Genomic DNA, 25,494 nt, shown 5'->3' on the forward strand with positions numbered 1-25,494 from the left:
TCCTCAAGGCTGTTATCACAATTGCAATTATCATGATAATTTCTGGTATTTAATTATGCACACCCATTAATGACCAGTGCCTGACCAGTGGCTCCTAATTTTTCCATGGCTCCTAATTAGACTTCTTTCTTTCTTTATTCCAGCAACAGATGTAGAGGAGACGGTTGGGGAATTCCAAGAGCTCTTTTTGGAAATAACCAAGAATAAAGATGTTGACGGAAATTCCAGGAAATAAATGGAAATGGGCCACAGAGGCCGAAGGGAGGCCGCAGGTAAGAGGACGGATAAGCCCGTTCCTTGCCAAAGAAGAACAGTCAATCAAAAAAAAGAAAAAACAAAGGCTTCCATGCAAATGTGAGAATCCACTCCAGGGAAAAGGGAAATGGAAGTGTGGCCTTTTGTAAAGAACTTTAGTCAGAGAATTAAGGTCATTTACCAGATGAGAATTCCCTCAGGAGAGAACCCCTCTAATTCCTTGGAGTGCAGACAGAGCTTCAGTAGGAAAATCGCCCTCATTTCAAGTCACAGAGGTTGGGGAGCCATATAAATAGAGTCCAAACCAAGTGTGTCTCTCATGCAGGACACTTAATGTACTTTTAAAGCTTATGTTATCATACGTTTCAGTGTACAGCAAGAAGAAGCCACTGAAATATTTAGAGTGTCAATGTAAATTAAATGGCAGATCAGAGCGCCTTGTCTGGGTTGTAACAGGATAGGGTTGCCAAGTCCAATTCAAGAAATATCTGGGGACTTTGGGGGTGGAGCCAGGAGACTTTGGGGGTTGAGCCAGGAGACATTGGGGCGGAGCCAGGAGCAAGGGTGTGACAAGCATAAATGAACTCCAAGGGAGTTCTGGCCATCACATTTAAAGGGACAGCACACCTTTTTAAATGCCTTCCTTCCGTAGGAAATAATGAAGGATTGGGGCACCTTCTTTTGGGGCTTATAGAATTGGACCCCGTGGTCCAATCGTTTTGAAGCTTGGGGGGTATTTTGGGGGGAGACACTAGATGCTATACTGAAAAGTTGGTGCCTCTACCTCAAAAAACACCCCCCCACAAGCCCCTGATACCTGCAGATCAATTTCCCATTATTCCCTATGGGAATCATTCTCCATAGGGAATAATAGAGTGCCCAATAGACATTTCCCTCTCCCCCTCCCGCTTTCTGATGGCCCTAAAGCGGGGGGAGGGCCTCCAAACCAGGGAATTGGCAACCCTCTCTCTCTTTCTCTCTCTCTCCCTCTCTCTCTCTCTCACACACACACACTTACTAGGCCTTGTTCCTCCACAACAACATCTGAAACGGGCTACGCTGCTCTCTCTCACACAGTTACACTCTTAATTTCTCTGAAACGAAAGCAAAACAAACGGAGGGACTGTGCTACTGACCCTTCTCCATGAAGTACTTCCTGTTCTTATTTAAAGGCATACACACATTTTGAAACGGGACTTGTTTGCAGGTTTCTAAACCTGCCAGAGCTCTAGAGGTGCATGGTGGCTGTGGGGGCAGGGGGAAGCCTGTAAAACCGGGGGATCCCCCGCTGGGACCTGGGGATTGGGAAGCCTATAACAGGATCTCTCTCTTTATTCTGGCAGGGATGTAGTCAAGAATAAAGACTTGAGAGGAAACTTCAGGCATTAAGGTGGGTGTAAGAGGCAAAAAAGAAGCCGCGTGACCGAAAAGAGGGATAAAACCATTCCTCGCCAAAGGGGAGATTCTCATGAGATGAACTTTTCAGATCAAACCCAGTTTTATATCCATTTATGAATGCACAGTGGAAAGAAGACTCATCAATGTCTTGAGCGTGGAAAGAGCTTCCTTTTTACAGCAGAACTAATTAGACATCTAAAAACACATACCGAAGAGAAACCTGATAGCAGTTCACATTGTGGCAAGAGGTGCTTAGACTTTGCTCTTTCAGGAGAGAAACCATTTCTCTCCTGGAGGGAGGAATGACATTCCCTGATGGAAGAAAAGGGTAATATATATTTTCCAAAGCACAGCATCATGAAGGCACATAAATGCTTTCAGTGTGGAAAGTACTTCAAATATAGATCACAGCTCTTTCTACACCAAAAAACCCACAGAGGGGAGAAGTCTCCTAAGTACTCACAGACTGGAAAGAGGCTGAGTCAGAGTGGCCATCTTCAACAGCATCAACAAATCCACCTACAGGAGAAACCTTATATTTTCTCAGAGTGTGGAAAGAGGTTGAGTCACAGTTGCAATCTTCAGCTGCAACAGATAACCCACACATGGGAGAAACCTTTTGAATGCACAGTGTGTGGAAAGAAATATAGTAGAAGTAACCATTTTCAACGGCACCAAAGAATCCACACAGGAGAAAAACCTTTTGAATGCTCAGAGTGTGGAAAGAAGTTCAATCAGAGTGGCCATCTTCAACAGCATCAAAGATCCCACACAGGGGAGAAACCTTTTGAATGTTCAGTGTGTGGAAAGAAATTCAGTCGGAGTGGTCATCTTCAAGAGCATCAAAGAACCCACACGGGGGAGAAACCTTTTGAATGTTCAGTGTGTGGAAAGAAATTCAGTCGGAGTGGTCATCTTCAACAGCATCAAAGAACCCACACGGGGGAAAAACCTTTTGAATGCTCAGAGTGTGGAAAGAGGTTCAGTGACCATGGAAATCTTCAACAGCATCAAAGAACCCACACAGGTGAGAAGCCTTTTGAATGCTCAGAGTGTGGAAAGAGATTCAGTTGGAGGGGTCATCTTCTACAGCATCAGAGAACCCACACAGGGGAGAAACCTTTCGAGTGCTCAGAGTGTGGAAAGAGATTCAGTCAGAGTGGTAATCTTCAACAGCATCAAAGAAGTCACAAAGGGGAGAAACCTTTTGAGTGCTCAGAGTGTGGAAAGAGGTTCAGTGACCATGGAAATCTTCTACAGCATCAAAGAACCCACACAGGTGAGAAACCTTTTGAATGCTCAGAATGTGGAAAGAAATTCGGCTGGAGTGGTCATCTTCTACAGCATCAGAGAACCCACACAGGGGAGAAACCTTTCGAATGCTCAGCATGTGGAAAGCGATTCTGTCAGAGTGGCCATCTTCAACAGCATCAAAGAACCCACACAGGGGAGAAGCCTTTTGAATGCTCAGAGTGCGGAAGGAGGTTCAGTGACTATGGCAATCTTCTACAGCATCAGAGAACCCATACGGGGGAGAAACCTTTTGAGTGCTCAGAGTGTGGGAAGAGATTTGGTCGGAGTAGCACTCTTCAGAATCATCTAAGAACCCACTCAAGAAGAAACCATGTCAGTGCTTAGCCACTGAAAGGAGACTTTCTGCTATTTCACGCCTAAAAGACAACCACAGAATATACAAAGCACTGAAGCAACGTAAAGGGTTGTAAAGAGCTGGAATCTATACAGAAACCATACTCTACTTAGGAAGAAATGTTATAAATGCTGGGACTGTGGAAAGGACTTTAGCCATGTTTGAAGCTTCCAACAGGTCCCATGGGGAAGAATGCAGGGCTGGGGGTGGGCCAAAGGATCAGGTGGTATATCCTTAGCATCAAGACCACCCAGGGGAGAAACCTCATAAATGCTCAGTGTACAACAAGAGCCTGAGGAAGATATTCAGGTTCTTCAGAGTATCCATATGAAAGTGAATTTGTATAGGAATAGCTGGTTCTGATTGGAGTCTTAGAACCATAGAATCATAGAGTTGGAAGGGACCTCTAGGGTCATCTAGTCCAACCCCCTGCACAATGCAGGATACTCACAAACACCTCCCTCTAAATTCACAAGATCTTCATTGCTGTCACAGAAGTATGTGGATAAATGATTAAGGACTGTGGTCTATGCTACTGTGTTCAGCTTATTGAAACTAGGAACCTATGACATAATTTTTGTATCATTGAATGTGCCTGTTAAGGCTTACGCTAGGGTTGCCAAGACCAATTCAAGAAATATCTGGGGACTTTGGGGGGTGGAGCCAGGAGACTTTCGGGGGTGGAGCCAGGAGCAAGGGTGTGACAAGCATAATTGAACTCTGAGGGAGATCTGGCCATCACATTTAAAGGAACAGCACACCTTTTTAAATGCCTTGCTTCCATAGGAAATAATGGATAGGGGCACATAAGAACATAAGAGAAGCCATGTTGGATCAGGCCAATGGCCCATCTAGTCCAACACTCTGTGTCACACAGTGACCAAAAAAACACCCCCAAGTGCCATCAGGAGGTTCACAAGTGGGGCTAGAAGCCCTGCCACTTTGTGCCCCCCTCCCCCAAGCACCAAGAATATAGAGCGTCACTGCCCCAGACAGTTCCAATAATATGCTGTGACTAATAGCCACTGATGGACCTCTGCTCCATATTTTTATCTCTTGAAGCTGGCTATGCTTGTAGCTGCAACCACGTCCTGTGGCAGTGAATTCCACATGTTAATCACCCTTTGGGTGCAGAAGTACTTCCTTTTATCCATTCTAACCCAACTGCTCAGCAATTTCATTGAATGCTCATGAGTTCTTGTATTGTGAGAAAGGGAGAAAAGTACTACTTTCTCCATCCCATGCATAATCTTGTAAACCTTTATCATGTCACCCCGCAGTCGACGTTCCTCCAAGCTAAAGAGCCCCTTTAACCTTTCTTCACCTTCTTTTGGGGCTTATAGAATTGGACCCCCTGGTCCAATCGTTTTGAAACTTGGGGGGGTGTATTTTGGGGAGAGGTACTAGATGCTATACTGAAAATTTGGTGCCTCTACCTAAAAAAAAACAGCCCCCCCCAGAGCCCCCGATACCCAAGGATCAATTCCCCATTCCTTATGGGAATTGTTCTCCAAAGGGAATAATAGAGTGCCCAGTAGACATTTCCCTCCCCACCCCCCGCTGCTTTCTGATGACCCTAAAGCAGGGGGGGGGGGCTCCAAACCTGGGGATTGGCAACCCTCTCTCTCTCACCCACACACATTTACTAGGTCTGAGTCCTCCACATGGACACTCTCTCTCTCACACACACACACTTAGTTGCTCTGAAAAGCAAAGCAAAACAAACCGAGGGACTGTGTTGCTGACCCTTCCCATGAAGTACTTCCTGTTCATCTTTAAAGGCACACACACACATTTTGAAACGGACCTGTTTGCAGGTTTCTAAACCTGCCCAAGATCTAGAGCTGCTTAGTGGCTGTAGGGGCGGGACTTTCCACGCCGCCCAGCTGGCTGGGGGCAGGGGGAAGCCTGTAAAACCGGAGGCTCCCCCGCTGGGACCTGGGGATTGGGAAGCCTAGCTTATGCTTAGCTTCAGCCCTGTATTTAGATTTACACAATTTCTTGAATTCTCCATCTTTTGATTGTATTGCCTCACTTTGTGTCATCTGCCTGGAGCCCAAATGAGAAAGGTGGACTGTAAATAATATAAATAAACCAATAATATCTGGCTGAGCCTCCTCACCTCCCAAGACCTGCCTCCTTGTCTCCAGGGATTTGTCAGCCTGTAAATTGCAACTCTAGGAAAGCCAAGCCTCCCTGACTACTCCCTCAGGCCAGAACACCCCTGGTGCTGGGTGGGGGCCATATTGGGAGGGCTTCTAGTGTCCTGGCCCCACTGATGGACCTCCTGATGGCACCTGATTTTCTTGGCCACTGTGTGACACAGAGTGTTGGGTTGGATGGGCCATTGGCCTGATCCAATATGGCTTCTCTTCTGTTCTTATGTGACACAGAGTGTTGGTTTGGATGGACCATTGGCCTGATCCAACATGGCTTCTCTTCTGTTCTTATGTGACACAGAGTGTTGGACTGGAGGGGCCATTGGCCTGATCCAACATGGCTTCTCTTATGTTCTTATGTGACACAGAGTGTTGTACTGGATGGGCCATTGGCCTGATCCAACATGGCTTCTCTTCTGTTCTTATGTGACACAGAGTGTTGGGTTGGATGGGCCACTGGCCTGATCCAACATAGCTTCTCTTATGTCTGAGGCAGTGATGCTCTGTCTTCTTGGTGTTTGGAAGGCAAGAGTGGGAGGGCTTTTAGTGTCCTGGTCCCAATGATGGACTTCCTGAAGGCCACTGAGTTTCTTGACCACTGTGTGACACAGAGTGTTGGACTGGATGGGCCACTGGCCTGATCCAACATGGCTTCTCTTATGTCTGAGGCAGTGATGCTCTGTCTTGGGTTTTGGAAGGCAAGAGTGGGAGGGCTTCTAGTGTCCTGGCCCCACTGATGGACCTCCTGATGGAACCTCGGTTTCTTGGCCATTGTGTGACACAGAGTGTTGGACTGGATGGTCCACTGGCCTGATCCAACATGCCTTCTCTTATGTTCTAACCCTGCCCTCTCCCCCTGCCTTTAGCTCACAGGAACTCAGTGTGAAATCCTGTGCTTGCCTAACAACAGCCCCTGAGGCAATCCATTTCCTAAAGTGGCAGTTGTTCCTTTTATCATTAAAAAAAACCCCAACCAAACAGTTTTTTGGTTGTTTTGAGAATGTCCCTGAGCTCTTCTTTTGTATAGGAGAGGTGTAGAAGCCTCCCATTTATCGGAGAGAAAAAATCTAATAAAGAGAGAAACAGCAGCTGTTCCTAGGTTGGAAAGTCTGGAACGTTCCTTCCCTGTCCACGTTTCTGGAGTTGCACTTGCTTCCGTGGCCGTGAGGGGAGGCCTGTTCTGGGAAAGAGGGTGGAGGTTGTCCCTGCTGACTCTCCATCAACACCATAGATGGTGGTGTCCTTCTCGGCCAAGTAGGCAAGATGGTAGTTCCCATCCTACCCTATCTTCCCAAAATGGCTTGCTTGAGGTGTGCCACAGGGTCCCAGAGTTCTCTCTCTTGTGCTCCACGCTTTGGATTCTGGGGAACGCTGGGGGGATTTTGAGAGTCTCAGAGGTATCTCTGCTGGAGTCTCTGCTTGGACCTTGAACGGGAGGCTTCTTGAGATATCGGACAGGGTTGCTTTCCAGTTTCCCTCTCCCTCCTTCAAACAGGTGTGTTGGGATTTGCAAGTTCATTCCTTCAGTCATGAAAGAGTTAAGCTGTATGTATGTTGATGTTAGTTATTTAGCACAGAGCCTATTAGGTGTTTTATTGTTGTTGTTCAGTCGCACAGTCAAGTCAGACTCTTTGCGACCCCCTGGACCAAGTCATGTCAGGCCCTCCTGTCTCCCACCCTCCTCCGAAGTCCGCTCAAATTCGTGTTTGTTGCATCAGTAACGCTGTCCAGTCATCTCATCTTTTGCCGCCCCCTTCTTCTTTGGCCTTCTGTCTTTCCCAGCATCAGAGTCTCCTCCAGGGACTGCTCCCTTCTCATTGGGTGGCCAAAGGATCTGAGCTTCAGCTTCAGCCTCTGACCATCCAGGGAACAGTCTGGGTTGATTTCCCTTAGGACTGACTGACTGGATCTCCTTGCAGTCCAAGGGACTCTCAAGAGTCTTCTCCAGGGAGGGCTCCCTCCTCATTGGGTGGCCAAAGTATTTGAGCTTCAGCTTCAGCATCTGACCTTCCAGGGAACAGTCTGGGTTGATTTCCCTTAGGACTGACTGATTGGATCTCCTTGCAGTCCAAGGGACTCTCAAGAGTCTTCTCCAGGGAGGGCTCCCTCCTCATTGGGTGGCCAAAGTATTTGAGCTTCAGCTTCAGCATCTGACCTTCCAGGGAACAGTCAAGGTTGATTTCCCTTAGGACTGACTGATTGGATCTCCTTGCAGTCCACGGGACTCTCAAGAGTCTTCTCCAGCACCGCAGCTCAAAAGCATCTATTCTTCTGCACTCAGCCTTCCTTATGGTCCAGCTCTCACAGCCATACATGACTCCTGGGAAGACCATCGTTTTGACTATACGGACTTTTGTGGGCCGGGTGATGTCTCTGCTTTTTATTCTATTGCCCAGGTTCGCCATAGCTGTCCTCCCAAGGACAGGTTAGGTTTTAGGCATGTATTTTTCACCACAGAAAGAGAGATAATATTCCAAATGAGTTGGGATTGGGAATCTCTGTGGGTTAATCAATATATCGGTAGAAGCTTCATGGGGTTTCTCACGTACACAGAGGTGGAGCTTGGAGGTAAACTTTCCTTTCATTTGTCCTCACCCCCAGTTTAATATTTGTGAATTTCTTGCATTGTGCAGGGGGTGGGACTAGTCCAGGTAGGGTGGCCAAGTCCAATTCAAGAAATATCTCGGGACTTTGGGGGTGGAGCCAGGAGACATTGGGGTGGAGCCAGGAGCAAGGGTGTGACAAGCATAATCGAACTCCAAAGAGAGTTCTGCCCATCACAGTTAAAGGGACTGCACACCTTTTAAATGCCTTCCCTCTACTGGAAATAATGAAGGATAGGGGCGCCTTTTTCTGGGGCTCATAGAACTGGACCCCCTGGTCCAATCCTTTTGAAACTTGGAGGGTACTTTGGAGAGAGGCACCGGATGCTATGTTGAAAATTTGGTGCCTCTACCTCAAAATACAGCCGCCCCAGATGCCCGTGCATCAATTCTCCATTATATTCTATAGGAATCGCTCTCCATAGGGAATAATGAGTACCCAGCAGACATTTCCTCTCCCCTCCCCCACTCTCTGATGACCCTGAAGCGGGGGGAGGGCCTCTAATCTGAGGGATCTCCTGCCCCCACCTGGGGATTGGCAACCCTAAGATCAGGGGTCTCAGACATGCAGCCCGGGGGCTGAATCAGGCCCATGAGCAAGTCTGCTTCCTTCTCCCTCTCTTTTGCTTCCTTCTGCATCACAGCTGCTTCCTCAATCACACAGGAGCCACAGAGCAAAGCCTCTGTTTTCTCCATTGGCTGAGGCTCTTCTCTTCGGGGGAGGGATAACTTGCTTCGCCAGGCTCTCTCAATCACACAGCAGAGCTTCTGAGCCAAGTCTCTCTCTTCCTTCTGTTGGCTGAGGCTCCTCCCACTCCTGGTCCGCTGGAAAAGAGCCAGAGCTTCCTTTGCCCAGTTCTCTGGATTGTATGGAAGAGAGACAAAGAAATCACCATTAAGACCAACAAGTGATAATGTTTTAGGTGTGTTCTTAAGTTTTTTCAAAAAAATCTTTAATTGTATTTGTTTGTGATTTATAAAGTTTATATCTCTGCTACCTGGCATTGCAATTTATGACACATGTGGACCAGCCCGATAAAATCTCATTTATGTCAGATCTCATAGAATCATAGAGTTGGAAGGGACCTCCAGGGTCATCTAGTCCACCCCCCTGCACAATGGAGGAAACTCACAAACACCTCCCCCTAAATTCACAGGATCTTCATTGCTGTCAGATGGCCATCTACCCTCTGTTGAAAAACCTCCAAGGAAGGGGAGCCCTCCACTTCCCAAGGAAGCCTGTGGGAGCTTAGAATAATAGAGTGGAAGGGACTCCCAGGGTCATCTAGTCAAACCCCCTGCACAATGGAGGAAACTCACAAACACCTCCCCCTAAATTCACAGGATCCTCATTGCTGTCAGGTGGCCATCTAGCCTCTGTTGAAAAACCTCCAAGGAAGGAGAGCCCACCACTTCCCAAGGAAGCCTGTGGGAGCTTAGAATAATAGAGTGGAAGGGACTCCCAGGGTCATCCAGTCCAACCCCCTGCACAATGGAGGAAACTCACAAACATTTCCCCCTAAATTCACAGGATCCTCATTGCTGTCAGGTGGCCCTCTAGCCTCTGTCGAAAAACCTCCAAGGAAGGAGAGCCCACCACTTCCCAAGGAAGCCTGTGGGAGCTTAGAATAATAGAGTGGAAGGGACTCCCAGGGTCATCTAGTCCAACCCCCTGCACAATGGAGGAAACTCACAAACACCTCCCCCTAAATTCACAGGATCCTCATTGCTGTCAGGTGGCCATCTAGCCTCTGTTGAAAAACCTCCCAGGAAGGAGAGCCCACCACCTCCCAAGGAGGAAGCCTGTTCCGCTGAGGAACTGCTTTAAACTCACAAACACCTCCCCCCTAAATTCACAGGATCTTCATTGCTGTCAGATGGCCATCTAGCCTTTGTTGAAAAAACTCCAAGGAAGGAGAGCCCACCACCTCCCGAGGAAGCCTGTTCCACTGAGGAACCACTCTAAAGGTCAGGAATCATAGAGTTGGAAGGGACCTCCAGAGTCATCTAGTCCAACCCCCTGCACAGTTCAGGAAACTCACAAACACCTCCCTCTAAATTCACAGGATCTTCATTGCTGTCAGGTGACCATCCAGCCTCTGTTCAAAAACTTCCAAGGAAGGAGAGCCCTCCACCTACCAGGGAGGAAGCCTGTTCTGCTGAGGAACCGCTCTAACGGTCAAGAAGTTCTTCCTTATGTTTAGCCGGAAACTCTTCTGATTTAATTTCAACCCACTGGTTCTGGTCCTACCTTCTGGGGCCACAGAAAGCAATTCTACACCCTCCTCTATAGGACAGCCCTTCAGATGTCGGATCTGAGCCTCATAACAAATGAGATCAACACCCATGGCTGCTCGTTTTCTCTCCAGTGTAACCCTCCTTGTTTTTATAGTAAAGTTATTTTTATAAGCTAATACACACATGTGTCTGTGTCCTTGTGCTGAAATTTTACTTAATCTGCTAAAAAAAAATTTCCAACAATATTTGCCCTTTTAATAGAGAGAGAAGTGACTTCGATTTCTAGGTTTAAACACCTGGATGGCTCAGGCATGTGTTTGGAGTTGCAGCTGCTTCAGTGGCTGTGAGGGGAGTTCTGCTCTGGGAAAGGGAGAGGGGGTGAATCACAGAGTTGGAAGGGGCCCTAGAGGCCATCTAGTCCAACCGCCTGCTCAGTGCTGATGGCTGGGACTGATGGGAGTTGTAGGCAAAAAACATCTGGAGAGCTACCGTTGGCCACCCCTGGCCTAGAGCATCTCTGACCCGTGTTTGTTCAGCTGCTGCTTAAAGAAGAAGAGATTGGATTTATACCCCATCCTTCATTCAGATTCTCAGTGGCTTACAATCTCCTTTCCCTTCTGCATAACAGACACCCTGTAAGGTAGGTGGGGCCGAGAGAGCTCTCCCATAACTGCTCTTGATCAGAACAGGTCTGAGAGTGTTATGACTGGCCCAAGACCATTCCAGCGGTTGCATGTGCAGGAGTGGGGAATCAAACCTAGTTCTCCCAGATAAGAGAGCTCTGGCTGAACCAAGGCCATTCCAGCAGCTGCAAGTGGAGGAGTGGGGAATCAAACCCAGCTCTCTGAGACAAGAGAGCTATGGCTGACCCAAGGCCATTCCAGCAGCTGCAAGTGGAGGGGTGGGGAATCAAACCCAGTTCTCTGAGACAAGAGAGCTATGGCTGACCCAAGGCCATTCCAGCAGCTGCAAGTGGAGGAGTGGGGAATCAAACCCAGTTCTCTCAGATAAAAGAGCTCTGACTAACCCAAGGCCATTCCAGCAGCTGCAAGTGGAGGAGTGGGGAATCAAACCCAGTTCTCTCAGATAAAAGAGTTCTGACTGACCCAAGGCCATTCCAGCAGCTGCAAGTGGAGGAGTGGGGAATCAAACCCAGTTCTCTCAGATAAAAGAGCTCTGACTGACCCAAGGCCATTCCAGCAGGTGCAAGTGGAGGAGTGGGGAATCAAACCCAGTTCTCTGAGACAAGAGGGCTATGGCTGACCCAAGGCCATTCCAGCAGGTGCAAGTGGAGGAGTGGGGAATCAAACCCGGTTCTCCCAGACAAGAGAGCTCTGGCTGACCCAAGGCCATTCCAGCAGGTGCAAGGAGAGGAGTGGGGAATCAAACCTGGTTCTCCCAGATAAGGGAGCTATGGCTGACCCAAGGCCATTCCAGTAGCTGCAAGTGGAGGAGTGGGGAATCAAACCCAGTTCTCTCAGATAAAAGAGCTCAGATTGACCCAAGGCCATTCCAGCAGGTGCAAGTGGAGGAATGGGGAATCAAACCCAGTTCCCTCAGATAAGAGAGCTCTGACTGACCCAAGACCATTCCAGCAGCTGCAAGTGGAGGAGTGGGGAATCAAACCCAGTTCTCTGAGACAAGAGAGCTATGGCTGACCCAAGGCCTTTCCATCAGGTGCAAGTGGAGGAGTGGGGAATCCAACCCGGTTCTCCCAGACAAGAGAGCTATGGCTGACCAAAGGCCATTCCAGCAGATGCAAGGGGAGGAGTGGGGAATCAAACCTGGTTCTCCCAGATAAGGGAGCTATGGCTGGCCCAAGGCCATTCCAGCAGCTGCAAGCGGAGGAGTGGGGAATCAAACCCGGTTCTCTCACACTAAGAGTAGGGAATCAGAATCCTAGAGTTGGAAGGGACCTCCAGGGTCATCTAGTCCAACCCCCTGCACAATGCAGGAAACTCACAAATACCTTCCCCTAAATTCACAGGATCTTCATTTCTGTTAGATGACCATCTAGCCTCTGTTTAAAAACCTCCAAGGAAGGAGAGCCCACCACCTCTCAAGGACGAAGCCTGTTCCACTGAGGAACCACTCTTAACAGTCAGGAAGTTCTTCCTAATGTTGAACTGAAAACTTTTAATTTCAACCCATTGGTTCTGGTTCTACCTTCTGGGGCCACAGAAAACAATTCCACACCATCCTCTATATCAGGGGTGGCTAACGGTAGCTCTCCAGATGTGTTTCCCTACAACTCCCATCAGCCCCAGCCATCAGCCATGCTGGCTGGGGCTGATGGGAGTTGTAGGCAAAAAACATCTGGAGAGTTTCCGTTCTATATGACAGCCCTTCAAGTACTTGAAGATGATGATCCTATCACCTCTCAGCCACCTCCTCTCCAGGCTATACATCCCCAGCTCCTTCAACTTTTCCTCATAGGACTTGGTCTTCAGACCCCTCACCATCTTCGTCGCCCTCCTCTGGACCCGTTCCAACTTGTCTACATCCTTCTTAAAATGTGGTGCCCAAAACTGAACACTATACTCCAGGTGAGGTCTTACCAGAGCAGAGTAAAGCGATACCATCACATCACATGATCTGGACACTGGACTTCTGTTGATACAACCCAAAATTGCATTTGCCTTTTTATCATATAGGCACACAGAGGGAAATCTTCTCCTTCCTGAGTCTCTCTGAGAGAAGCTGGAGGTGGGTGGGGAGCACAACCAGGATTCGGGAATTTGTGTTCCACAATGTTCACTATCGACTCCATGGACATTGGACAATTTCCACTATACTGGATGCTGTTGTGGGAGGGGTGTGCGTGTGGGCTCTGCCCCTTAAGATCATACTGAATTGTTGCGTTGGTGTGTAGAACTTTCTCTTTTCAACCCAAATTAATCCTACTGCCAGAACACTTTGGGCTTCAAAGTGGTGAGACCCCCCAAAAACTCACCACAGGCTGGACTGGGGAGGGATTAGGGTTGGACATATGTATGGACATATGAAGCTGCCTTATACTGAATCAGACCCTTGGTCCATCAAAGTCAGTATTGTCTACTCAGACTGGCAGCGGCTCTCCAGAGTCTCAAGCTGAGGTTTTTTCACACCTATTTGCCTGGACCCTTTTTTGGAGATGCCAGGGATTGAACCTGGGACCTTCTGCTTACCAAGCCGATGCTCTACCACTGAGCCACCATCCCTCCCCAAAGGTTCAGAAAGACCTCTTCAGAACTGCTTGCCAGATAAAAGTGTCTGTGAATTAAGGATGCCGGTTTCTGTACTAGGTTCTTGCCAAAAGAAGAGGTGTGGTAGATATCAGTTACCCTCAACTTGTCTATTTCTTCACAGGAATTTGGGAAAGGAAATATTTCTGCCAGTTTTGTAGATGTCAGAAAAAAGTTAGACTGGCAGATAACCTGAAGACGGCCACTAGAAAGGCCCTTCTTTGCGTTCACTTCTCTCTGATCCTTTCCGAACCTCCAGCACTTGGGTATGCAAAGACGGGCTCATCAGAATCAGCTATAGGGAGGTTTTACCCTCTGAGGAAAAGAAAAGTCGGATCTGTGCCTCAAGGCTCTTGCCACACTCTGAGCATTTCTGAAGTCCCTCCTGTTAACTTGTGTTGTCTCCCGGCTACGCCTCTTGCCTGTGAGAGGGGATCTTTTGAATCTTACTCTGGGAAAGAAACCCCCGGGGAAAAGAGAACGCTGGACACCAAGTTCACAATTTTATGAAAATTTATTAAAACAGGATCTTTAACAAAGATTCCCTCTCTTTAGTCACATCCAGACTTCTCCAACTCATCCTCTGACATGAACTTCTGCAACCGCTGCAAAAGACAGCGAATAATTTCTAGCAGCATGGATCTCACTAAACTTTAAGAATAGTTCATAATTTTCTGTTTAAAACATAAGAACATAAGAGAAGCCATGTTGGATCAGGCCAACGGCCCATCAAGTCCAACACTCTGTGTCACACAGTGGCAAAAAATGTTATATACACACATACACTGTGGCTAATAGCCACTGATGGACCTGTGCTCCATATTTTTATCTAAACCCCTCTTGAAGGTGGCTATACTTGTGGCCGCCACCACCAGATTAATAAAAAACAATTTTATTAATCTGCAATATATTGTTATAATAGTCTTAAAGAAAATAGAAACAATACAAATTGAAAACAATATATCACACTTTCCTCCCCTCCCCCTCTTTTCTTGACCTCTGCCGGTGTTTGCTTAAAATTACATAAAGAAAAAAAAAACAAGGTAATTTTATCAAAGCAAGAATCTCCATTTTAAACCTTTATAACAATAAGAAAAATAAAATAAAATAAAAATAAGAGAAGAGTCTATAACTCCATCTACATTTTTCTCCTTTCACCTTAAGTTCAGGAAAATTATTTCTTTGAAAATCTTAGTCCATTATTCCATCACAGTTCATCTATTATCAAAAATCACTAAATGTCCCTTTACCTTCCATTGTTTTTCAACATAATTTTAAAATTTCTCTCATTCCTTTCTGAACTTCTCCAAATCATCATCTTTCAAGATTCTTGTAGGTTTGTCCAATCCACTCCAAGAAATAACTTTTATAATCCAATCCCATTTTTCTGGTATTTTATCTTGCTTCCATAACTGCGCATATAATGTTCTTGCAACTGAAAGCAGATACCACACCATCGTTCTATCTTGTTTTGGAAAACTTTCCATTTGTAATCCCAACAAAAAAGAGTCTGGAGACCTCTTAATGTCGTAACCTAAAATTTTTGACATTTTTTTCTGAATCATTTCCCAAAATTGTTTTGCTTTTTCACAAGTCCACCACATATGGTAGAAAGATCCTTCATGCTTTTTACATTTCCAACATCTGACACCTGGTTGTTCATTTTTGCCAATTTCTTAGGTGTCATGTATCATCTACACAGCATGATTATAACAATGACTATAAAGATTCCCTATGAAGAAAGCTTGAAACGCTTGGGGCTCTTTAGCTTGGAGAAACGTCGACTGCGGGGTGACATGATAGAGGTTTACAAGATTATGCACGGGATGAAGAAGGTAGAGAAAGAAGTACTTTTCTCCCTTTCTCACAATACAAGAACTCGTGGGCATTCGATGAAATTGCTGAGCAGTTGGGTTAAAACGGATAAAAGAAAGTCCTTCTTTACCCAAAGGGTGATTAACATGTGGAATTCACTGCCACAGGAGGTGGCGGAGGCTACAAGCATAGCCAGATTCAAGAGGGGATTGGATAAAAATATGGAGCAGAGGTCCATCAGTGGCTATTAGCCACAGTATATATATATGTGTGTGTGTATTTGTGTGTGCATATATGTGTGTATTTGGCCGTGCATTTGGCCGACTGCACAAAGGAGTGTGGAGCAACAAGCATCTGAAAAAAGGCACAAAGATCAATGTTTACAAAGCGGTTGTGATGACAACCCTCATCTACGGCTCCGAATCGTGGGTTTTATACCGTCATCACCTGCGACTCCTTGAGCGCTTTCATCAGTGCTGCCTTCGCACCATCCTCAACATCCACTGGAGTGACTTTGTGACCAACACTGAAGTTCTCAAGCGGGCGGAGGTTACCAGCATCGAGGCACTGCTGTTGAAGACGCAGCTGCGCTGGGCAGGGCATATTTCTAGGATGGAAAACCACCGCCTTCCCAAGATTGCTCTGTATGGCGAACTCTCCACCGGTCATCGAAATAGAGGGGCACCAAAGAAGAGGTACAAGGACTCCTTGAAGAAATCCCTTGGCACCTGCCGCATCAACCATCACCAGTGGTCTGACCTAGCCTCAGATCGCAAAGCATGGAGGCACACCATCCACCAGGCTGTCTCTTCTTTTGAGAACGCATGCATAGCTGGTCTTGAGGACAAAAGGAGATTGAGGAAGAATCTCATTGCTATAGCACCAACCCTAAATCAGACTTTTCCCTGCAGCCACTGTGGCCGGACCTGCCTGTCCCGCATTGGTCTTGTCAGCCACCAGCGAGCCTGCAGCAGACGTGGACTATTGCACCCTTCTTAAATCTTCGTTCGCGAAGCCAAGCCGAGAGATGTGTGTATATGTGTGTGTATGTATATACACACACACACACACATGTATTGGCCACTGTGTGACACAGAGTGTTGGACTGGATGGGCCATTGGCCTGATCCAACATGGCTTCTCTTATGTTCTTATAATTGCCTAGAGAACAGATGTCCAACGGGGGAGATTTCCAAGTTAACAAAATTTCCAAGTTAACAGAGATTTCCAAGTTAACAAAAACTCCCTTTCAAAGTTCATGCATAAGTCAGAACAGATGAGTACTCTGTACCCTATCAGGTTCTTTGGGTAGCTCTCATTTCTCCTCCGCAATCCTCTTAAGCCAAGTGCTGCACAATCTTCACCACGGATAGCCTCGAGGATTACTGAATCACAGAAAGGTTTATTTACTTAACAAAGACATCACAGGCAAGACTATGTCTTGGTAGAACTAGGGATACGGAGACAGGCAGTCAGATATAGAGGTTAACCCAGCCTGTTAATTATTTGCAAACCCCCCCTCCCCACCTTTTCTCCACCAATGAAACATTCCCCTCCCCCCCCCAACCCCACCTTCAATTCCGGTTCAAGACAGCTGCAAGCAAAAGCAATAGAAGCTGACCTTGATACCACATACCTCAGGGTGAGAAAAGGACACTCGTAAGTTTCACAGGCAGAATATATGTGGCAACCAGCAGACTAAGCTAGCAGCAAAAGCACGGGGTTACAATGGTCTGGAATCAATATGGAAGCGCTCATGACATCTTATATGAATGCCATCTGACAGAGGCATATAAAAATCTTTAAACTGTATCTCTATGCTTCCAAAATTCAGTCTTCTCTTCTCAATGAATCTCACCAAAACTTTTAGTAATGATTGTTTCTCACGTATCTGGCAGTGATTACAATGCTGTCATCATTAAAAACTAATCACAAAGTCCATATTTCAAAGTTTGCTAAATGTTCCTGGACCCTAAAAAAGTTCCTCAGCCCAATGACCAGAACTGAACCACAGAACCAGCTGCATCTAGCTGTTAATTCTGGCAATGAGTAAGGCCGTCATGAAACAGCGCTTCTTTCCTCTGTGTTCTTGTCTCAGCACAGAGACAAGAACACAGAGAACACAGAGACTTCTCTACCTCTTTAAGTAGAAAAGGCCTAGATTAGGCCTCACAGCAAAGTTAAAACAAATTTCGGCCATTTAAACATCTAACACTCCCTTGTGTGGAATCCTCAGAGCTCAAGGAGTTGATCTTGGCTTACTTCAGCTGGCAGAGCCCATAAGAACATAAGAGAAGCCCTGTTGGATCAGGCCAATGGCCCATCCAGTCCAACACTCTGAGTCACATAAGAACAGAAGAGAAGCCCTGTTGGATCAGGCCAATGGCCCATCCAGTCCAACACTCTGTGTCACATAAGAACATAAGAGAAGCCATGTTGGATCAGGCCAGTGGCCCCTCCAGTCCAACACTCTGTGTCACATAAGAATAGAAGAGAAGCCCTGTTGGATCAGGCCAATGGCCAATCCAGTCCAACACTCTGTGTCACACAGTGGCCAATATATGTGTGCGTGTACACACACACACACACACATCTTTGCTTTCTTCCTTCTGGGATCTATCTGAGGGCTTCAGACATGGCTAACGTTCCATTTGTAACTTTTCTTTTTGGTTAGGGTAAGATTTCCACGTAAGTTAAAGTTTTATACAAGAGTTTATATTGTTTCGATGCTTTATGTGGTCTGTGGTTGTCTTTTACTTGTGAAATAAGAGAAATGCTGTATTCCTGGGCTAAGGGGCTACATAGTTTCTCCTGTCAGATGTTTTCTAAAAGCGCTACTTCATTCATTTGCACACTCTAAAGGCTCAAAAGGTTTCTCCCCTATGTGGGTTCTCTTATGCTTTTGAAGAGTGCTACTCTCACTGAATCTCTTTCCACACTCTAAGCATTTAAAAGATTTCTCCCCTGTGTGGGTTCTTTGATGACAATGAAGATGGCTACTGCAAATGAATCTCTTTCCACACTCTGAGCATTCAAAAGGTTTCTCCCCTGTGTGGGTTCTGTGATGATAATAAAGACGGCTACTGCAACTGAATGTCTTCCCACACTCTAAACATTTAAAAGGTTTCTCCCCTGAGTGAGTTCTGTGATGGTCTTGAAGATAGCCGCTCTGACTGAATGTCTTCCCACACTCTAAGCATTTAAAAGGTTTCTCCCCTGTGTGGATTCTTTGATGCACTTGAAGACAGTTTCTTCGACTGAATGTCTTTCCACAGTCTAAGCATTTAAAAGGTTTCTCCCCTGTATGGATTCTCTGATGATCTTGAAGACTGTGACTTTGACAGAATCTTTTCCCACACTCTGAGCATTCAAAAGGTTTCTCTCCTGTGTGGGTTCTTTGATGCACTTGAAGACTGCTACTCCAAATGAATCTCTTTCCACATATTGAACATTTAAAAGGTTTCTCCCCTGTATGCATTCTTTGATGACGATGAAGACATCTACTGTGACTGAATCTCTTTCCACACTCGAAGCATTCGAGTGTGGATACAGGTTTCTCCCCTGTGTGAATTCTCTGATGCTCTTGAAGACAGTTTCTCTGACTGAAAGTCTTTCCACACTCTAAGCATTTAAAAGGTTTCTCCCCTGTGTGAATTCTGTGATGCTTTTGAAGACTGCCACTCTGATTGAATCTCCTTCCACACTCTAAGCATTCAAATGGTTTCTCCCCTGTGTGGGTTCTCTGATGCCGTTTAAGAGTGCCACTCCTACTGAATTTCTTTCCACAATCTGAGCACTCAAAAGGTTTGTCCCCTGTGTGGGTTCTCTGGTGCTTCTGAAGAGCAGAATTCTCAATGAATCTTTTCCCACATTCTGAGCATTCAAAAGGTTTCTCCCTTTTGTGGATCCTTTGATGGTATTGAAGACTGCGATTTTGACTGAATCTCTTTCCACACTCTGAGCATTCAAAAGGTTTCTCCCCTATGTGGTTTCTATGATGCAATTGAAGACTGCGATTTTGACTGAATCTCTTTCCACACAATGAGCATTCAAAAGGTTTCTCCCCTATGTGGTTTCTATGATGCAATTGAAGACTGCGATTTTGACTGAATCTCTTTCCACACTCTGAGCATTCAAAAGGTTTCTCTCCTGTGTGGGTTCTCCGGTGCCGTTGAAAATTGAAACTGCTACTGAATTTCTTTCCACATTCTGAGCACTCAAAAGGTTTGTCCCCTGTGTGGGTTCTCTGATGCAGTTGAAGATTGCGATTTTGACTGAATCTCTTTCCACATTCTGAGCATTCAAAAGGTTTGTCCCCTGTGTGGGAACTCTGATGCCGTTTAAGAGTGCCATTCCTACTGAATTTCTTTCCACATTCTGAGCACTCAAAAGGTTTCTCACCTCTGTGGATGCTTTGATGCAGTCGAAGATTGCGATTTTGACTGAATCTTTTCCCACATTCTGAGCATTCAAAAGGTTTCTCCCCTGTGTGGGTTCTCTGATGTCGTTGAAGATGGTCACTCCTACTGAATTTCATTCCACATTCTGAGCACTCAAAAGGTTTCTCACCTCTGTGGATGCTTTGATGCAGTCGAAGATTGCGATTTTGACTGAATCTTTTCCCACATTCTGAGCATTCAAAAGGTTTGTCCCCTGTGTGCGATCTCTGATGCTGTTTAAGAGCGGTATTCTGACTGAATTTCTTTCCACACACTGAACATTCAAAAGATTTCTTTCCTTTTTGTATTCTTTGGTTCCCAAGAAGCTGTGGTCTATATCTGAAGTCCTTTCTGCACTGAATGGATTTTCTCATCTCCATTCTATTGTGCTTGAGGAAATGTACATTACGCTTGCTTCCATTTCTCTTCTCAACCAAACTGCTGTCTTTCTGTCTCTTGGGTCTGCCTTGATTCCTGACGCTTCCCTTCAAATCTTCATTAATAATTTTATCTGTCCCATGAAGATGAAATTCCTCACCCTCCTCAGTTGTCTGATCAACCTGTGCTGGAACAAAATGAGACACAGCATTAGTACCTGGGAGGGCAGGTAAGGGCTGTAACCAGGAGGGGGTTCCTAACTTATAGGAGCACCCCAACCGGCAGTGGGGTCCCCATTTCCTGCCTGAACAGGAAGTTCCTTGTCAGAAACAGGCCAAGTGAAGACACTCTCTGCAAAGGCCACAGAACTTGCCCCAGGGCTTGTCTGACCATATAAGATTACAACATAGGGAATAATGGAGTGCCCAGCAGACATCCCCCCCCCCTGTTTTCTGATGACCCTGAAGTGGGGGGAGGTCCTCCAAACCGAGGCATCCTCTACCCCCACCTGGGGATTGTGCAATCCAAACAGAGAATCATGGTTGAGAGTAGAAAATAAAAGAACCCCACCAGGTTCCGTGACAAACAGCCTCCTCAAAAAAAGAGAAACTAATACAAATAATTATAAATACTCAGTATACTCTAATCACTCTCATACAAAATATTTAACAAGTCATACCCTGACAATAAACACCATCATATGTGCAGAAGGAGGACTTAAATAACCATATACAGAGTCCAATCCTGGAATGCAGAAGAAAAGTCCTTTAACTTGAATCAAAGTCCCCAGTTCAGTTCCTTGCAGACCATATAGCGGTAAAATTCCACAACCTTTAGATGTCTTGTATAAGAACATAAGAGAAGCCATATTGGATCAGGCCAATGGCCCATCAAGGCCAACACTCTGTGTCACATAAGAACATAAGAGAAGCCCTGTTGGATCAGGCCAATGGCCCATCCAGTCCAACACTCTGTGTCACATAAGAACATAAGAGAAGCCATGTTGGATCAGGCCAATGGCCCATCCAGGCCAACACTCTGTGTCACGCAGTGGCCAAGAAACCAGGTGCTATAAGGAGGTCCATCAGTGGGGCCAGGACACTAGAAGGCCTCCCACTGTGCCCCCTCCCCCAAGCACCAAGAACACAGAGCATCCCTGCCCCAGACGTAAGAGAAACCATGTTGGATCAAGCCAATGGCCTCTCCAGTCCGACACTCTGTGTCACACAGTGGCCAAGAAACCAGGTGCCAACAGGAGGTCCATCAGTGGGGCCAGGACACCAGAAGCCCTTCCACTGTTGTCCCCACCAAGCACCAAGAATACAGAGCATCACTGCCCCAGACACAGAGTCCCAACAATATGCTGTGGCTAATAGCCACTGATGGACCTTTGCTCCATAATCTTAGTAACGCAACAAACACAGCGATGAGGTAGTACTTTTATCTTCCCCCGTTCTGATAAAAGCTTTGACTAGCTTTGTTAAGAATAAAAACATTAGCCTACAATTCTTCCAAAACCTTAAAAATACACCCGCAAATGTTGACAACCCTCATCTACGGCTCCGAATCGTGGGTTTTATACTGTCATCACCTGCGACTCCTTGAGCGCTTTCATCAGCGCTGCCTTCGCACCATCCTCAACATCCACTGGAGTGACTTTGTGACCAACACTGAAGTCCTCAAGAGGGTGAAGGTTACAAGCATCGAAGCACTGCTGTTGAAGACGCAGCTGCGCTGGGCAGGGCATATTTCTAGGATGGAAAACCACCGCCTTCCCAAGATTGCTCTGTATGGCGAACTTTCCACCGGCCATCGAAATAGAGGGGCACCAAAGAAGAGGTACAAGGACTCCTTGAAGAAATCCCTTGGCACCTGTCGCATCAACCATCACCAGTGGTCTGACCTAGCCTCAGATCGCAAAGCATGGAGGCACACCATCCACCAGGCTGTCTCTTCCTTTGAGAACGCACGCATAGCTGGTCTTGAGGACAAAAGGAGATTGAGGAAGAATCGCACTGCTACAGCACCAACGCTAAATCAGACTTTTCCCTGCAGCCACTGTGGCCGGACCTGCCTGTCCCGCATTGGTCTTGTCAGCCACCAGCGAGCCTGCAGCAGACGTGGACTATTGCACCCTTCTTAAATCTTCGCTCACGAAGCCAAGCCGAGAGAGAGAGGCCCACCAGTACCGGCCCACCACCCCATGGCACCTTAGGCAGACTTGATGCCTGCCGTCCCCTTCACAGTGCCCCCCCTCGCAGCTCGACCCCCCCCCCCCCGTGCTTCCCCTCTCCCTGCCGTGCCTCTTCCTCCCTCCCTTCTGCACCCCATGTCAATTTCAATGCCAGAACGGGACTCTAGCACTTCGTTCCTGGACATCTAAAGGCGCGCTGGTCCTCGCAGACAGAGAGCGTGGCTGTGCCATGTGGTTTTACCCGCTGATCAGCTGATCGGCAGGGGGGGGTGTGTGCACGTGCGCCTTTAGATACCCAAGAATCAGTATTGTCTACTCAGACTGGCAGCGGCTCTCCAGGGTCTCAAGCTGAGGTTTTCACGCCTACTTGCCTGGACCCTTTTTAGTTGCAGATGCCGGGGATTGAACCTGGGACCTTCTGCTTCCCAAGCAGATGCTCTACCCCTGAGCCACAGCCCCATTCATGGCTCTCCAGGGTCTCCAGCTGAGGTTCTTCACGCCTACTTGCCTCGACCCTTTTTAGTTGGAGATTCCGGGGATTGTACCTGGGACCTTCTGCTTACCAAGCAGATGCTCTACCCCTGAGCCACAGCCCCATTCATGGCTCTCCAGGGTCTCCAGCTGAGGTTCTTCACGCCTACTTGCCTGGACTCTTTTGAGTTGGACATGCCGGGGATTGAACCTGGGACCCTCTGCTTACCAAGCAGATGCTCTACCCCTGAGCCACAGCCCCATTCATGGCTCTCCAGGGTCTCCAGCTGAGGTTCTTCACGCCTACTTGCCTGGACCCTTTTTAGTTGGACATGCCGGGGATTGAACCTGGGACCTTCTGCTTCCCAAGCAGATGCTCTGCCACTGAGCCACTGTGGCTCTCCAGGGTCTCAAGCTGAGGTTTTTCACGCCTACTTGCCTGGACCCTTTTTAGTTGGAGATGCTGGGGATTGAACCTTGGACCATCTGCTTCCCAAGCAGATGCTCTGCCACTGAGCCACTGTGGCTCTCCAGGGTCTCAAGCTGAGGTTTTTCACGCCTACTTGCCTGGACCCTTTTTAGTTGGAGATGCTGGGGATTGAACCTGGGACCTTCTGCTTCCCAAGCAGATGCTCTACCACTGAGCCACCGTCCCTCTTTTTAGACATGGTACGATAGCTGTGCACATCTCCATCTTTAATTTCTACATTGACTTCTGCACATCTGGATTAGGTACCCCGTTTCCCCGAAAATAGGACCTACCCAAAAAATAAGCCCTAGCAGGATTTCTATGCATTTGTTAAATATAGACCTAGTAGCACCAGGTAAAGAGCCTGGGTGTTCTACTGGAGCCTTCATTATCGATGGAGGCCCAGACAGCAGCCACTGCCAAGTCAGCGTTCTTCCATCTGAGGCGGGCAAGGCAGTTGGCCCCTTTCCTAGAGCATTGGGACCTAGCAACAGTGATTCATGCGACGGTCACCTCAAGATTGGACTACTGTAATGCCCTCTACATGGGGCTGCCCTTGTGCCAGACCCGGAGGTTGCAGCTGGTGCAGAACGCAGCGGCTAGGCTGTTGCTGGGGCTCCCGAAGGGGGAGCATATACAGCTGGGACTACGCGGACTGCACTGGCTGCCGATTACATAAGAGAAGCCATGTTGGATCAGGCCAACGGCCCATCAAGTCCAACCCTCTGTGTCACACAGTGGCAAAAAATGTTATATACACACATACACTGTGGCTAATAGCCACTGATGGACCTGTGCTCCATATTTTTATCTAAACCCCTCTTGAAGGTGGCTATACTTGTGGCCGCCACCACCTCCTGTGGCAGTGAATTCCACATGTTAATCACCCTTTGGGTGAAGAAGTACTTCCTTTTATCCGTTTTAACCTTTCTGCTCAGCAATTTCATCGAATGCCCACGAGTTCTTGTATTGTGAGAAAGGGAGAAAAGTACTTCTTTCTCTACTTTCTCCATCCCATGCATTATCTTGTAAACCTCTATCATGTCACCCCGCAGTCGACGTTTCTCCAAGCTAAAGAGCCCCAAGCGTTTCAACCTTTCTTCATAGGGAAAGTGCTCCAGCCCTTTAATCATTCTAGTTGCCCTTCTCTGCACCTTCTCTAATTACGTACCGGGTTCACTACAAAGTGCTGGTTATTACCTTTAAAGCCCTATAGGACCTGAGGGACCGTCTTTCCCCATTTGAGCCCCAGAGAGCACTGAGGTCAGCAGGGAAGAACAAGCTGACCATCCCTGGACCAAAAGAGGTCAAACTGCAGAACACTCGAGCACGGGCCTTTTCCATCGTGGCCCCATGCCTATGGAATCAGCTCCCAGAGGAGGTGCGGGCCCTGCGGAGCCTTGACCAGTTCCGCAGGGCCTGCAAGACCACCCTTTTTAAGCTGGCTTTTACGGACTGCTGACTTATGATTGTTAAATAAAGGGACCCGCCAACATGATTTTGCTTAGGGACCCCTGTTATCATGTAAACTGACAGAAATAGCGCCAGGAACATCACTGTTACTGTCAGATTAAGTTAACTGTGAATTGAATTGCTTTTAAATAATGTTAATTTTAAAGCCTGTATATTTATTGTACTGTATATTTATGGATGTTGTTAGCCGCCCTGAGCCTGCTTCGGCGGGGAGGGCAGGCTATAAATAAAATTTTATTATTATTATTATTATTATTATTATTAGTGATGGGCGTGGCTGAGCAGCGTATCTGCATAGCTACGCCATGCATTTCGGCGCGGAGCGGTAAGGAAAACTGAAATACCTTTTATCTGCTACAACTCCTTTCTCCGAGCCGTTCGCACTTGCGTAGGTGCGCGAGTGGCAACCACATCACTCCTTTCTCCTAGCCGTTTGTGCATGCGCGGATGCGCGGGTGGTAACCGCGGTCGCAGGCATCCTATTGCGCACGCGCGAACGGCTAGGGGAAAGGAGTTCACGCATCACTAGCACCAGCCCCACTGTATTTGAATATATGTAGATTGTTGTATTATACTTAATAAAAATAAGACATCCCCTGAAAATAAGACCTAGTGTGTCTTCTTGAGAAAAAATAAATATAAGACAGTGTCTTATTTTCGGGGAAACGCGGTAAATATCACCTCCCCGAAAGTCTCTTTTCCTCACTCCTGCTTTCCTTAGCCTCTTGATA

At 47.1% G+C, this 25,494-nt stretch overlaps 2 protein-coding genes across 2 annotated transcripts in view; one reads left to right on the forward strand and one right to left on the reverse strand.

Annotated features, from left to right (window-relative positions):
• The window catches only part of LOC132572108 (zinc finger protein 436-like), a 244,086-nt gene that overhangs the window by 166,375 nt on the left and 52,217 nt on the right, over positions 1–25,494 (forward strand). The window lies entirely within an intron of this gene.
• Positions 17,366–25,494, reverse strand: part of LOC132570869 (zinc finger protein 850-like) — a 28,194-nt gene continuing 20,065 nt past the window's right edge. Inside the window, 3 exon segments of the mRNA XM_060237508.1 lie at positions 17,366–17,432; positions 18,237–18,881; positions 19,059–20,029. Coding sequence (XP_060093491.1) covers positions 17,366–17,432; positions 18,237–18,881; positions 19,059–20,029 — 1,683 coding nt within the window.

This window comes from Heteronotia binoei, chromosome 5, assembly GCF_032191835.1.
Source record: "Heteronotia binoei isolate CCM8104 ecotype False Entrance Well chromosome 5, APGP_CSIRO_Hbin_v1, whole genome shotgun sequence".
Taxonomy (NCBI): domain Eukaryota; kingdom Metazoa; phylum Chordata; class Lepidosauria; order Squamata; family Gekkonidae; genus Heteronotia; species Heteronotia binoei.